The following is a 14,747-nucleotide window of genomic DNA, read 5'->3' as shown; positions in this document are numbered from 1 at the left end:
TCTAATAATATAAGTTTCTAATGGTGATTGAAATACACCGAAGAAATAACCATGTACACGTAAATTGATTATGCACATAGAGAACTATAGTTCGAACTATGGGATTGATTATTTAATGGTAGGAAGGTGTGTAACTTATCGCTCCTACTGCAAAATGGGTCGTCGACGCAATGCAGTACGTTGTCACATATACATGCACACTTTCAAACGGAATCTTGAAAATCGAAGAATCTCACTGTGAACGCCATCTTCAGGTATGTTTAGCAACAAAGCAGCAGCGATTCTAAAAATTTTACTGCATATATGTATAAACTAACCCCGCAATATTGCCTCATAGATCTATAGATCCAACATTTCAGGTTAATGAACTATTTACAAAGAGATTCGAGCGAACATCGCTACATTTTATTCGGTAATATTTACATTACTATAGTATTGAATAACAACCTACATTTTTTAAGAAAAATCGATCGTTAAACAATATAATAACATAGTGTACAATAGGTAAGCTCCGTTTAATAACGTATATGTCTATTTACTAATCGTATCCGAGCAAGAACCCAATCTGAATTTAAATTTTTTGTAGAAAAAAAGGTCATCTAACTCAACAAACGAAGATATGTTTTTGCATTGAACGAATTCAGCAACAAGAAAAATTACACTCGTCTAGTTCCACGTTACACTCACCCAAACTCTAGAGTTTTATCGCCGCGTCGTAAAATCATTACGCAAATTTGAAAAAATCAATATACAACGCATCGCTAGGGGCGACAATAGACTTTTTTGATCTTGCGTTTTTAACGTGATCGGTGCACTCTGAGTCGCAACGCAGCATTAAGCATTAACCGAATATAATAAAAGGATTGTGTGGCGAGAAGTGACGTGAAGGATAGAGGGATATCAACAGGCAATGGAGTCAACATTGGGACGTCGTGGATGAAGCAAGCCAAGTGATATCGTGGTATCCAGCGTCGCTGACGAAAAGGATCGTGAAGGGTCGCGTTTAGTCGCGTCTATACGGCTTAAGGTAGTAGCTGACGAGGTGGTTTCAGGGTGGGAGGTTGAACAGAGGATAGGATATGGAGCAGGGTGTGGGGAAAGGGGTCGGGTGCGGCGGGGTGCACGGGTCTGAATCGTGGAGCGGGCGGATGGACGGACGGACGCAAACGCTGAAATCAGCTCGGGCGATCGATGCGATAAATGGATGCGTGCGATTGGTAGCCGGGAAAATCGATGATGAACAGGGGGCACCCTACCTAGCCGCGAAAGCGAGCACGGCTGCACCGCCGGAGAGGATGGAGCAAAGACCGAAATATCGATTTTTAGGCCCCTACGCGGCGGTTCGATGCTCATATCTGCCCCGTGTCCCGTATCCGCGCGAAGCGCCTTTCAAAACACCAACGACGCGTGCGAGATACACTGTGTGGTGCCGCAGATCTCGAGGATTATCGTGTTACAATTAAAATAAGAAAAACGGGAGAGAGGTGAAGCCGAGTGACGCGTTGCGAAGTTCTGGGCGATGTCGTCAGGTAACCACGTTGACAACGTAACGACGCGCTGTAAAACGTTTCACAGCCGAGATTTTTAGTTCTTTGTGGTTCGACGTTCGTGCGACGAGCGGCAATATCATGCAACCGTTTACGCGCTGAGCAATCAATGATCCTCGCTATGGAAACGATCTAAGATCGTTGATTTTCGAGTGCGACAACGACGTTTCGTCCCGCGTAAGATTCTTTTTTCCAAAGACATTATGTACAACGTGCACACGATCGTTGAACGAACGTTAACGAGGATTCAGATAAGGGTGTGAATGTGGGGTGCCGAAGAGAGTGCGTAATTATTTCATTCTCCGCTCGAATCTGTTTAATATTGTATTGAAATCGAGCCAACCTGCATCATAAGTAATCAAAGGAATTTTCCTCGTGATGTTTTTTTCTGTGATTTTAGTAACGGAAACGTATATATTGGAAAACATTCGACGCCTCGATCCGAGTTCGATAAAAAGGAAAGAAATTTGCAAACGAAGTGTTTTCAACTTTCAAATATAATATAATATTAAGTATAATATAATATTAGTAATCAGATAATCGATAATAATCATCATGAAATGACGATTATTTGTTTACTATTGAAACGATATGCAAATATTAAAGGAACAATAATATACGAGATACTACTTTTCTTATTATCTAATAGTACTTTTGCGAGATTATTAGAATTATTAAGCTTCGTTGATCGTTATCTTTTTGTATTTGCAAATGTCTATCAATATTTTATTGTGTATTATTTTATAAATTCCTTTGGTAGAAATGCACGATACAAGAATTATACGAATGTAAAAGAAACGCGGTCGACGCAACAGGCTTAACAAATACAACAGTGGAATATATGTATTACTACATAGATATCGTTCACTAACAAAATCTGTAACAGAATGTTTTTTTTCTGTTTGTTAATGATACAGAAAACATGGCCATCGTTCCTTCGGAGAATTATCAACTTAAATGGCACAGTTATGGCGCGCATCTGCACAGCTCTGTCGCGACGTTACTCCATTCAGAATCCTTCGCAGATGTCTTGTTAGCAACGTCCTGTGGCCGGCACGTGGCGGCTCATCGATTTGTCCTTGCCGCTTGTTCGTCGTATCTCAGTCACATTTTTCAAACATGTCATTTCGGTGCAAATACGAACGCTCCAATAATTGTGGTTCGTATATCTTTCCTCATTCCATTACTGATCTGTTAATATATAAATCATACGAGATAAGTCAATAGTGTAACATTATACTGCAGGTATTACCAACAGAAATTGGATATCGCACATTAAAAATTCTGATTCAATACATGTACAGCGGTGAAGCTACCGTGACAAATGATCAATTAGAGGGTGTATTAAAAGCAGGCGATATACTGCGTGTACGCGGTTTATGGAGATCCAATAGCGGAAGTAAAAAGGAGAATGTACAATCGAATAGCCAGAAGGTGGATCGAGACAAACGGGAGCAACCACCTTTAACCGGTCAAATTCAAAAAATCAAATTGGTTCAACCAAGTACAGAGAAAATTGTCGAAAATGCGCAACAGACTACACCAATGCAAAATGACGTTCAGAAACCTACCTCAGAGAGAAAGAGTACTGAGAAAATCGAGGAGAAGAACAGCGAACCAGGATCGAAAGTTTTGGAGGAAAATAAGAATATCGAACAGAATAAGAATAACGAAACTCTGGAGACCAATGGGAAAAAAAGAAGAATTACTAACAGCGATGTGGAATCTAACAAATCTAAAAGCGAAGATGGTGAAAATGTAAGATGATATTATCTAATAGAATTTATCATATCGAATAAAATATTTTCATTTTATCGCACGTTTTAGACCGAATTGAACCTGGATCTTTTGGTGAAAGATGAACCAATTTGGGAAGAAGCTATGGATGATCCATCGGATTCATTAACGATAGATCATGAGATCGATATAAAACCGGTGCGTAGTATTTTAAAAACATTCTCTTGAATAAAAGGTGTGTAAAAAGTTTTCTTTAGTAAAAAAAAAATTATATAATACAAATTATTATAGGAAATCGTACATAGCGCAGATGAGGAGGAAGAATACACCCCGTTAACATGCGACATGTGCAGTCAAACATTTCATCAGCCATCGGATTGGGTAAGACATATTGAATTGACACACGCTGATATAGCCGAAGGTAGGAGAAGAAGGAGAAAGGTAAGAACAACAAAATATCACTTAATATCTTGGATGTTAAATGAAATTATCATTGTATGCATTATTTTTACAGGGCGAGGTGGATGACGACAGCAAGGATTTTCCGCCTTTAAAATGTGATCTTTGTGGTGACATGTACATAACGCCTCAAGAATGGGTACGCCATATACAGACAGAACATACAGAAGAGCAGTTAGCTGTGATGAATAACTCGGCGCCTCCTAAACAAAGAAAGCTTCAAAGTCATCAAAAATTGTGCAACATTTGTAAAAAAGAATTTCCAAGCCATGCATCGATGGTAATTCACCAAAGAACGCATACAGGGGAAAAGCCTTTTCTTTGTTCCTATTGTCAAAAAGGCTTTAACGTAAAAAGTAATTTATTAAGGCATTTAAGGACATTGCATGACAAATATGTACATCCCAGCTTATATGGGAGTAATGGCAACACGAATGCTTAAGCCCTTACATAATTTTTCAATTGTACATGTTCTTTTACTTGTTGATACTTCATTCATAGAGTAAATGTCACGTGACATCTCATACTTTTTAAAATTATATTTATAGACTGAAAGAACAGTATATGCATGGATAATCTCGCATAAGCATGTCAAATTGGTCCAAATAATTAAATGTTATCGATGCGCGTGGCATCTTCTTTGAAAATGAGCAAATATTAACAGCTTGATTAGTTTTATTATATTTTAAATGAATAACTTCAGTATTCTCTTTTTCCATTAAATTCAATAATTGTACGTGAGTGTAATTTACTACCGTGAATGCGTTTTGATCATTTTATTATGTACAAAAATAATGGCTTTAATTTTAAGTGCGAAGCTATTATGTTAAAAACACAAAAGCAATACCAGGGCTTTAAAACCAAAGAGGCTGATTACTATTGCCAAAGTGTCATGTTTCGTTGCTACTTAAATTCATTTCTTGAACATAGAACAGGATATGAAAAATATTTATTTTGATTAAAAGTTTCATTTAAATGCGTAAGAATAAGGATTAACGATATACAAGTCTTCGCAGTATGTGCGTGTGAAATAATTCATAGTATAAATCAACATCTATTGATTAATATATAATTATTTAGTAACTATACGAGATCCAAATTATGTAAGATTTAACTGTATACTTCTAGGCTATTCCATCCACGGTAGCCCACCTATTCCCTCAGCTCGTAAACTAATCATGTATTTTTATATTAAACTAGCTTATACACAAAAGGTATAAGAAATAAGATAATTAAAAATAAGTGAAAAATTTGAACTTTAATTAGGCTAGGATATAAAAAGTAACACATAATTCAAAATTTATCAAATGTTTTGGAAATATATTGAGTTCTTCTTACATGTAAAAAACGCAATATTATCAAAATATTGTCACAGTTTATCAAACGGTAACAATATGAATCTTATAAGAATGACACCACATTACCATGTTAATCATGATCGTGTCACTCTATTATGAATCTAAGTGTCAATTCCACGTTGCGCTAACACTGTGACGAGCCAAATGACTTTTAAATGTAAAATTTAAATATATGACCTTCAAAGTATTTTTAATTATCCTTAATCGTTCCTTAATAATGAATATCAAAATATATCTTTTTTTTATCTAAGCAGTACTATCATTCTGTTTTTAGTAAAATCTTGAAATATACTTAATCTTTAATAATATGATAAATACATGAACAAGAAAATCAAAATACATGAAATTAAAGCAATGCTATAATACATTATATTTATGATGTTATTGACTTATACACTAAAAAAAATGTTTAAAAGTCTGAAAGTGTATAAAAATTCAATTTTCTTCATCATCATCAATTTTTGGTGCCAAATAATATCTAATATGTCCAATATCTCCAATTTTGTATTCACATACTAGGGGCACATCATTAGACATTGATAGTTGTACTTGTGCACATAAAGGCCCAGCCTTTATAAAACAATTAAGGTAACGACATGAAAATGTTAGTTTGACTGGTTCTTGCATATTGACAACTACTGCTTCTTCTTCATTATCTGCATCTGCTGTTTGTGCTAACTTAATAGTAGCTGAAAAAAATAATTTACATGAGTGCAACTGTAATTTATAACAATATTCATTGTATAGATTTATTTCTACATTGTGCAATATATATTTTTCATAATTCATTTGCATTTTAGTGAATTTTACTATAGAAAGGAATATCTCCTTTAAATATACAAATATAAGCAGACATATACATAAATACATGTATGGTCTATTCTTCATAATAGTGAAGGTCAAACAAACAAATACTTTTCAGGTCATTTAATTTCAGGCAGTTGCTATATAACTTGTGAATAGTGTTAACTACAAGATGTTACAGACACGCAATGCTTATATAATTAATGTAAGTATTATATAATTAACATACAAAAATAATTTAGTATAATCCTTCCTATCATTTCGTTTTATTACGTAAAAAAAATGACGTACCTTGTCCATAATCTCCAGAAGCACTGAACTTTATACCTTCCTTAGAACATGCAAAAGTTATGGATTCTCCAAATTGGCTCAAATCTCTACAGATACGTGAAAATTCTTGAGATGGCATTTTTACTACACACGAATATGAGGTATCCTGTGATAATTAATAAATTCTATAATTTTATTCTTTAAAAGAAAAATGTCATATATGTTAATGTATATAGAATCTTACAGGAATACCAAGATGTTCCTGATCCATATTTATAAGTTTCATTTCATATTCTGCAAGCTTTTCTTTATTTGGTGATTCAAATATAAATGTAATATTTTCTGGATTATCCAATGCTCGCAATGTCACTGTATCTTCGGAACCAGCACATCGTAGAATTTTGGACATGCTAAAACCATTTTATTAATTTTCATTTACTATTTGAAATTGATGTAATTCCACTTTGTTATATATGAACATAAAACATAAAACATTTTGTCTTTACTAAAAAGTAGGAATTACAAGTACTTCTTTTGTTTAAAAGTATCTACTCTTTATTTTATTATGGAAAAAGAGAAAAGCCATAACCTTTGTAAATATTACATTGAAATTAATATCTTACCATGCAATACTCATGCCCATTGATAAATTTCTATCGCATCTATATTTATCAAAGCCATCGCTTCTAAGATTAAGAGAAACTAAGGAGACATGAGCATTATCCATAGCTTGTACTTGAATACCAGAATCAGAACATTCAAAGGTGGCTTCGGTTAAAAGATCTTTTATTGCATCTAACACCTTCTTCAAAATCGCACTCTGTACCAAACGTGCCTCAAACATTTTTGATATCTTGCTCGACTTTTAATTCACACAACTGATGAATGTAATAAATATTGACAATTAAAATAGTAACTACACCGGTAATGATACCCGCGCTTTCTTACCGGTCAACTAGTAGGAAGTAGGTGGCACTTGTGTGTACCGGAAATACATTTAATTTTCAAATTATGATTCTCTCGCAAAGTATTATTTTATACTTGCTTCACTTAATTTGAATTTATTAAAACACTTCTACTGTCATATCAATTGCAATCTGTTTATTTTACATAAAAAAACACTCCTCTTATATGTTATTTATTTGTTATATATCAAAATTTTGATTTGGAAATATAAGTTGCAATTATAGAAATTGTAATGCAAATTATTAAAGAAAACAAGAATTTCCAGTTTATGTACTAAATATTAATTTTTAATACGAGTTGTTCGAAAAGAAAAATATAAATTAATTAAAACTATAAGGGTTTTGAGTAATCATAAAATAAAGTTTAAAGAATGTTAAGGTTCATACTAACTAATCCTAGAGAGTTAAAAAATGTTTTTAAGAAAAAATAGATTTAACTAAAAATACAGAAAATAATTTTAATAATATTCACAATTGTTTACATAAAGAATATTCTAAGCAAATGTAAGCGTAAAAATCTATAAGGTAAAAACATATCAGTACAAAAGTATTTAAATATAACTCAGTTACTAACATTATACTTAAATAAATGCAGTCTCACTCGTTACATTCATCTCACTTTTGAACTAGAATTATGTACACATTCTGCGTGACGTCAACCTCTTTTTTAAATCAAATATTAATCGATGTGAGAATTCAATTTAACGAATTAAAAACTGATGTCACCAGTCATGTTCTCTAATTCACTGAACATTTGGTCAAGATGCTGAAACAAAAAACATGGAAATTAATATACACTCAAAAACTTATTATATATTCTTAATATATATTATAATTACAATAAACGTAAAATACTATTATAAACATGCTTAATCCAAAATGACATACATAGTGATTAAATATGTTTTACGTACATCAGATGGTTCGTTAACTTCTGCAATTTCTCGTTTATTATTTAACGATAAATTTCTACTTTCATCTATATCTTCCTCCTCATCTTCATAATCGTCTTCATTATCATCATCATTATCATCTGAATCCTCTTCTTCTTCTTCCTCTTCTTCTTCTTCTTCATCGTCATCATCGTCATCATCTATATCATCGTCTATATCATCATCAGAGCGAATATTACATTCCATTTCTTCATAATCTGCTGGCTCTTCCTTAATTTCTGTAAGCATTATCGTTTCTGGAACCGATTCTCTTTCTGTTGAACAAGGTGGAGGAGCTTCAGATGCTGAAGGTATTTGAGGTGGTTGACTAGTCTAAAAGAAAGATTAATTTTTAGTCTGCCCTATCTAGTTTTAGTATTATTTTCATTATTATTTCATTTTTTCTCATCATTTCCATGATATACAGAATGTATATGAGTATATTTACCCATGGTTGTTGTTGTTGTGCTGATTTGGCTGATGCAATTGAAGTTGGTGTAGAGGAAGAAGATGATTGCAAATTTGCATTTTGTTCTTGAACCTGAGATGACGTTTTATTTTGCATTTTACTAGAATTATCTTGTATTCTATTTCCTACATCAGTTTCTAGTTTTGCCTCATTTTTTTCAGTATGATTAGCTTTCTGTTCTTTCTTTATTTGTGAATTACTATTTGGTTCTTCTTTAACCTTTTTAATATTAGGTTTAGGTTCCCCAGGAAGACAAGTATTACCACGCTGCCTTCTAAATCTAACAATAATACTTCTGGTATCCCACATTAAATCATGTGCTTGTTTATAAGCAGATATGGATTCATCCACACTATTGTACCTTATAAAAGCATACCTATAAAACAAAACAAAATATATACAATATTATAGAAAGATATATATGATTATTACATATTTTATGAAATAAATAACTTACCGAGTATTTCTCATTTTTTGTGCATACCCTACATCTACTCGAGCAGCTGTTGGAAACTTACTTTTTACTTCATTAACGTTAACAGATTCTGGTAAATTTCCTATGTATAATGTATATGGATCTATTTCTTCAGGCATGGGATTATCTTCATCCCTTAGGGATTTTCTTTCAACTTTCAAATGACCTACTCCAAAGGGTATTTTTTCCAATTCCTTTATAGCTTCATCAATATCAACACTTTCTGCCATCTGTATAAAACAATATCTAGGACCACTGGGACTTTGAAAATGAATATTCTGTATACCAGGATGAAATTCCCTCACAATATCTTTGTTTAAATCAGGGTCTGGGAATTTGATTATTAAACTCTGAGCTTTGACTGTTTTGTTATATTCGTTTTCAATTTTCAAAGCTCTTTCTGCATCTTCTCTATTCCATGGTCGACTAGGATAACTTTGGGACATAGGTTTTCTTTGTTTATTCTTTTTAACAACAACTTCTTCCTAAAATAAATAATGAATAATTACGTAAAATAAATACATTTGTTATCAATCTTATTGTATCTTACCAGAACAACTTTAGCATCCTGATCTGAAGTTTCTTCTCCATGTCTATTTGTCAAAATCCCTGGTGGTATAGGAGGCAAAGGATGATTAGGAAGAGGCATGTGATTCATAATTGTATCACCTGTAGAGGCAGTGTAATTATTTCTTTGCCATTCCAAACCAAGGTTATTACTCAATGTTGCACCAAAATATGCTGCTTGATCAAACTGACCCTGAGTTTGTCCAAAACGTGGAAGTCTTCTATTTTTACGATGAAAATTATTTCTTTGAACATACATATTACTTTTATTGTGTGTAAACCTTTCTCGTCTCATGTAATTACCTCTGAGAGGCATTTCTCTTTGAAATGAATTTGCAGTCATATCACGTGGGGGTGGAGGAGGTAAAGGAGATGTTTGAGGTGTTATCCATTGCCATGGTGCAGGAGGATGTGTCCATGCCTGTATAGGTGTAACTTGAGAAGGCACTGGTCCAAATACATGTGGAGGTGGTGGAACTCCACTAGAAGGAGGAGGCATGGGAGGTAATGGTGGTTGTCCTGGCAAAGGTTGTGTGACAGTCGAAGGGGATGAAGATGATGAAGTATAAGCAGGATAGGAACCATCGTATCCAAAATTGATACATTCTTGTTTAACAAAAGATCTCTTTGCTTCTCCATTTTCTTCAGTTACCTGGAAAGTAAACAATTATGAATTAAAAATGGGAAGATGTATACAAATTTTGTTATCATAAAAAATTTAGTATCATAATATTATCGTACTGTAAGACTAGGCCGGTTTGTTAAATACATGAAAATATTCTATAAAACCGCTGTCAAACTAACCTTACTTAAAAATGCTATTTATGGAGTAAATATAGATTATTAATATTATTATCATTACTGTAAATTACGAGAAATAGAAACAAAAATTATTACCGAGCGTTTCATACTGAAGATAGAACTGTTGATAATCTTGAGAAAAAATGTCGTTCCCTAAATTATAATGTAAATACATTGTACGACATAACGACAGCCACCAGTGTCAAGCCACTGGATATTGAAGTGCATCTCAGGGATACCAACCCTTATTTCAAATTCTTTATGTTAAATAAATAGAGTAACCAACATTATTTATTATAATTATTACGGTATAATAAATAATCTATTTCTGCTTTTTCTACATATACATAACTTGTTGAATATATATTGAACAAAATTTTGCTTTTGCTCATATTAATTTACTCCGAACTACTGTGTACGTATTGTTTATATTGTTTTAGTATAATTTTGTTTAAATATCTATAGTACATATTACAAAATTAGATATAGTTTTTTATAAGTGTATCATATACATAATTTGCCTTATATATAATACTTTATTTAAAATGCCTTTGTAACAAAAATCGCAATATTATAAATCAATCATAGATTTACTGAAATGTATTTCTGACATACTTTTTGGACATCTGTTAACAGAAGAAAATCTAAAATGTCATAAAAGGAAAAAAACAATTGCATAATTAAGAAAAAAATAGAAAATGAAACAAATGCAATCGATGTCATTATATCGGATAAAATGATACGTTACATTAAAAAAAATTCCCGCGGTACTGAAATAATATTGGTTCAACATCAAAACGAGGAAAGTGTTAAAAAAAGATTAGATATAGAATCGTGTTTCTCGGTTGTTTTTTTTAATATAATATTGTAACATAATAGTACTGATGATCGTTTTATTCTTCACCTAATCACCTTATTTAAATTTTATTGCGGCAGTCCTCCGATGCGCCGATGCAATTTCACGTTTCTATCTTAGGGAAAGGAAATTTCGTGTAAAAATCTTGCCGACAGATGCCCTTGCTGTTAGTTCACCGAGCGAACATATTGTGCGTGTAGTTTGTGTGACATGGCTACAAGTAATACAGAAGAAATTGAGGTATTTTCCCCAACATTTTTGCAATATTACGTGCATTGTAAAAATAACACGATAATACTTTCGAATGTATTTACGATTCATACGCTGGGGAAAAAATTGAAATATTTTTTTTATGACAGCGTGGTCACTTCATTGCCTCTTACTCTTACCCCTCCCATCTGCTCCTAAGCATGGTGAAAACTGTCTATCTAACGAGCTTAAAAAAGACATATTGTATTACTAATATTAAAATCATTTTTAATATTATTTTAATTAATTTTATTCGTACGCTACATGGAATTCAATCCTTAGCATTTTACATTATATAAAATAAAAGAAATCGATACAAAAAGAATTAAAAAGTAAAATTAGCTAGAAAACTAGCTAAATTTGAAATTATGATTTGTAATTATTTGCAGGAAGTCGAGAGGAAGGAACCAGAAGTAGTAAACTTCGATGAATTCCCGCCGGAGGTTTTAATTAAACATCCACTTCAACATACATGGACTCTTTGGTATTATGAACCAGACAGAAATAAATCATGGGAAGAAAGTCAAAGAAAAATTACAAGCTTTGATACAGCTGAAGATTTTTGGAGGTAAATTTGGTATCAAAATCCAGTAATACTTGATTATTTATTATTCTTATATATATTTTTAAATTAATAATACTTATATTTTAACAACAGTTTATACAATCATATAAAGGCAGCATCAGAATTAAGACAAGGTTGTGACTATAGTATGTTCAAACAAGGAATCAGACCCATGTGGGAAGATGATGCTAATAAATGTGGTGGAAGGTGGCTTATAAATTTAGATAAAAAGCAAAGAAATACAGATCTAGATCACTTTTGGCTAGAAACACTTTTATGTATGATTGGTGAGGCATTTAATGGATATTCAGATGATATTTGTGGGGCTGTTGTAAATATAAGGCCAAAAGGAGATAAAATTGGTGTATGGACTGCAAATGCCAATAATGAAGATAGCGTTATAGAAATTGGGTAAATAATATATATTTGTACTGTATATGTATAACATATATCATAATATATATGTAAAAATATTTATTGGTACAAAATCTAATTACTTCATTTCTCTTTACAGACGCAAATTAAGAGAAAGATTAAAAATTGCATCAAAAGTTACTATAGGCTATCAAATACATAAAGATGTTATAGTTAAAGTAGGGAGTCAAACAAAAAATGCCTATGTTGTTTAAATCCTATTAATATCATGTTATTATCACTATTCATTAAAATTTTCTCAAATAACATTACACATATATTATTAATATGGATATTATGCAAAATTTAAATTACTAAACCAAATAAATAAAAGAAAAATTTAATGAAGAATGTTTAAAATCTACATTTTTATCATAACTAAATATTTTCTTAGTAAAATCTCCGATCAGTAACTAATAAATATGTATATTGGGATAGATGTATATTATTGATATAAAATTTATATCAATATAATGTATAATTTAAAAATAGATTATAAACAATATATGGGTTGCTGTATTTTTTAAGATATAGTATACATCAATTACAGTTAATATGCCAATTTGATTGAATAGTTTTTCTATGTACATCTTCTTCAATGTTACTTATATGGACAACAAAGACTGCTGTAATAAGATTTTTGAAAAAACCTACATACTAGGTTGCCTTTTGTAAGTGGTGATCCAAAATACAGCAACCTATCTCACTTTAAGATAGCATAGTAATATTTAATAATATTCTCTTATTTGAAAAATCACTATGTCCAAGTTTTTCTTACAAATATATCAAAAACATAAATTACTTTTTATGCATGTTACTTTTTTTCTTTTCAATTTCCTTTAAATTATTAATTATTCGATTCTAATATTAGTTTCTCAACAATTTCCTTCAGATCCTTGCGTCTAGCTTTCTCTAGAGCATGCATTAAATTTATTTTCCAATTATTGTTACTATACTGAGTCATATATAATTTCAAAGCCTAAAAATTATTTATGTTACTTTTATGTAAAGAATTTTATGTGAAATAAATCCATATTATAATTATACTTTACTTCGTAACTCTGTTCTTTCAAATGAAAAGGATGTTTGTGTTCAATTATATCAATTTGGTATTCAGGAACTTGTAAATATCTAAGGGTATCTCTCCAAGAGCGACCAATTTTTTCACTTATGCGTAATAATACTTAAAAAATATTTTTCACATTAATTTTATGGATAAATAAAAATATATGTATTGAGAAGAATAAATTATTCTTACTCGTTTGTTGTAACATAGATTCCTGTGTAGGGCAACTGCTTCTAAGATCTTTGTACTGTAATATTGATTGATTTTCCACATCATCAAGTACTTTTATTTGTGATGATTTGTTTTCAGTTATATATGATATCTTACATTTATCCTCATCTTTATTCTCTGTTATGTATTACAAAAGTTATTTAGCATAATTAAAAGTGTGTTATACTAAGACAAAAATGCAGAAACTGGACTAAAACAGATAATAAATGTTAGAACTAACTTACCATTTGATTCCTGATACATATTACGTAATAAAGGATATTGCATGTTTTGAATATAAATTTGATAATTCTTTAATTTGCTTTGTATTTGAAAATCATTTAAAAAGTTATTTGATATATATAGAAGTGGTTTCACATTATAATAGCTTAAAACATCACGTTTTTCCAATGTGTCCAATAATGTTGATAAATCTTTAATCTGACTCAGTTTGCGATTTGAATCTATAGATTGCCTATAGTATTCCTTAAGTATATTTAATGTAATTTTATTAACATGGTTTTCTGCAGCTGATAAGAATTCTTTACGTAGACATATATACTCTTGTTCCATTTTATACTGATTAGAGGAATCCCCTTTGACAGTTGAGAAACTTTTTGGTCACTGCTTAATGTTTTTCTCAATAATTTACAAGTATCAAATGATCATCTCAACATTTTTATATAATTTAATTTCATATTCCTTTAATGAATATTTCTTTATATAGTTTCATTAACTTAAGTATAACAAATTTTGTAGTAATATTAGGGAATATAACAACAATAGATATAGATTTTATTCAGTATGTAGTTGGTAAGTAGTATAACTATTATTTTAAAGTTTTATATAAAATTGAATGTTTAAATATTCAAACTTTGTTAAGAACAATTGTAAACATTTAAAAACGCTAACAAAATATCTGATAATTTAGTTTGTTTATCTTTAATCATATGATTAAGCAATCAGGCACTGCTAACATGGTTTTAAGGATTGTTTACATGAA

The 14,747-nt window shown here is 31.2% G+C and overlaps 5 protein-coding genes across 12 annotated transcripts; 2 read left to right on the top strand and 3 right to left on the bottom strand.

Moving 5' to 3' along the window:
• Positions 1-122: 122 nt before the first annotated feature.
• On the top strand, positions 123-5,288 carry LOC139986689 (uncharacterized). Of its 6 annotated transcripts, none has more exons than XM_072002202.1 (7): positions 123-254; positions 338-412; positions 2,465-2,706; positions 2,793-3,305; positions 3,375-3,482; positions 3,576-3,725; positions 3,799-5,288. In XM_072002202.1, the coding sequence occupies exons 2-7, from the start codon at positions 364-366 to the stop codon at positions 4,183-4,185; spliced, it is 1,449 nt and encodes a 482-aa protein (XP_071858303.1). In that variant the 5' UTR covers positions 123-254; positions 338-363; the 3' UTR covers positions 4,186-5,288. The 6 variants fall into 6 exon arrangements, with proteins under 6 accessions (XP_071858303.1, XP_071858308.1, XP_071858306.1 ...); XM_072002205.1 differs by lacking the exon at positions 123-254 and adding an exon at positions 587-1,027 and having other exon boundaries at positions 371-504; XM_072002207.1 differs by lacking the exon at positions 338-412 and having other exon boundaries at positions 157-254.
• A 159-nt stretch (positions 5,289-5,447) lies between these two features.
• Pcna (Proliferating cell nuclear antigen) lies at positions 5,448-7,148 on the bottom strand. The gene is made up of 4 exons (XM_072002235.1): positions 6,799-7,148; positions 6,420-6,585; positions 6,197-6,341; positions 5,448-5,790 (listed from the first exon to the last, which is right to left on the bottom strand). The coding sequence occupies exons 1-4, from the start codon at positions 7,017-7,019 to the stop codon at positions 5,537-5,539; spliced, it is 786 nt and encodes a 261-aa protein (XP_071858336.1). The 5' UTR covers positions 7,020-7,148; the 3' UTR covers positions 5,448-5,536.
• Positions 5,990-13,269, top strand: Eif4e4 (eukaryotic translation initiation factor 4E4). 2 transcript variants are annotated; one of them, XM_072002243.1, is made up of 4 exons: positions 5,990-6,110; positions 11,879-12,057; positions 12,148-12,465; positions 12,569-13,269. In XM_072002243.1, exons 1-4 carry the CDS (start codon positions 6,078-6,080, stop codon positions 12,681-12,683), a joined length of 645 nt encoding a protein of 214 aa, XP_071858344.1. In that variant the 5' UTR covers positions 5,990-6,077; the 3' UTR covers positions 12,684-13,269. The 2 variants fall into 2 exon arrangements, with proteins under 2 accessions (XP_071858344.1, XP_071858345.1); XM_072002244.1 differs by lacking the exon at positions 5,990-6,110 and adding an exon at positions 11,331-11,480.
• On the bottom strand, positions 7,585-10,628 carry Pof (RNA binding domain-containing protein painting of fourth). 2 transcript variants are annotated; one of them, XM_072002187.1, is made up of 7 exons: positions 10,481-10,628; positions 9,776-10,235; positions 9,567-9,685; positions 8,999-9,501; positions 8,521-8,917; positions 8,055-8,405; positions 7,585-7,906 (listed from the first exon to the last, which is right to left on the bottom strand). In XM_072002187.1, the coding sequence occupies exons 1-7, from the start codon at positions 10,490-10,492 to the stop codon at positions 7,850-7,852; spliced, it is 1,899 nt and encodes a 632-aa protein (XP_071858288.1). In that variant the 5' UTR covers positions 10,493-10,628; the 3' UTR covers positions 7,585-7,849. The 2 variants fall into 2 exon arrangements, with proteins under 2 accessions (XP_071858288.1, XP_071858287.1); XM_072002186.1 differs by having other exon boundaries at positions 9,567-10,235.
• Fadd (fas-associated death domain protein) lies at positions 12,514-14,626 on the bottom strand. The gene is made up of 4 exons (XM_072002236.1): positions 13,990-14,626; positions 13,727-13,882; positions 13,521-13,651; positions 12,514-13,447 (listed from the first exon to the last, which is right to left on the bottom strand). Exons 1-4 carry the CDS (start codon positions 14,315-14,317, stop codon positions 13,316-13,318), a joined length of 747 nt encoding a protein of 248 aa, XP_071858337.1. The 5' UTR covers positions 14,318-14,626; the 3' UTR covers positions 12,514-13,315.
• Positions 14,627-14,747: the final 121 nt, after the last annotated feature.

Source organism: Bombus fervidus, chromosome 4 (genome assembly GCF_041682495.2).
Source record: "Bombus fervidus isolate BK054 chromosome 4, iyBomFerv1, whole genome shotgun sequence".
NCBI lineage: Eukaryota > Metazoa > Arthropoda > Insecta > Hymenoptera > Apidae > Bombus > Bombus fervidus.
The sequence above is the reverse complement of the archived record's forward strand: the minus strand, read 5'-3'. Positions and strand labels throughout refer to the sequence as shown.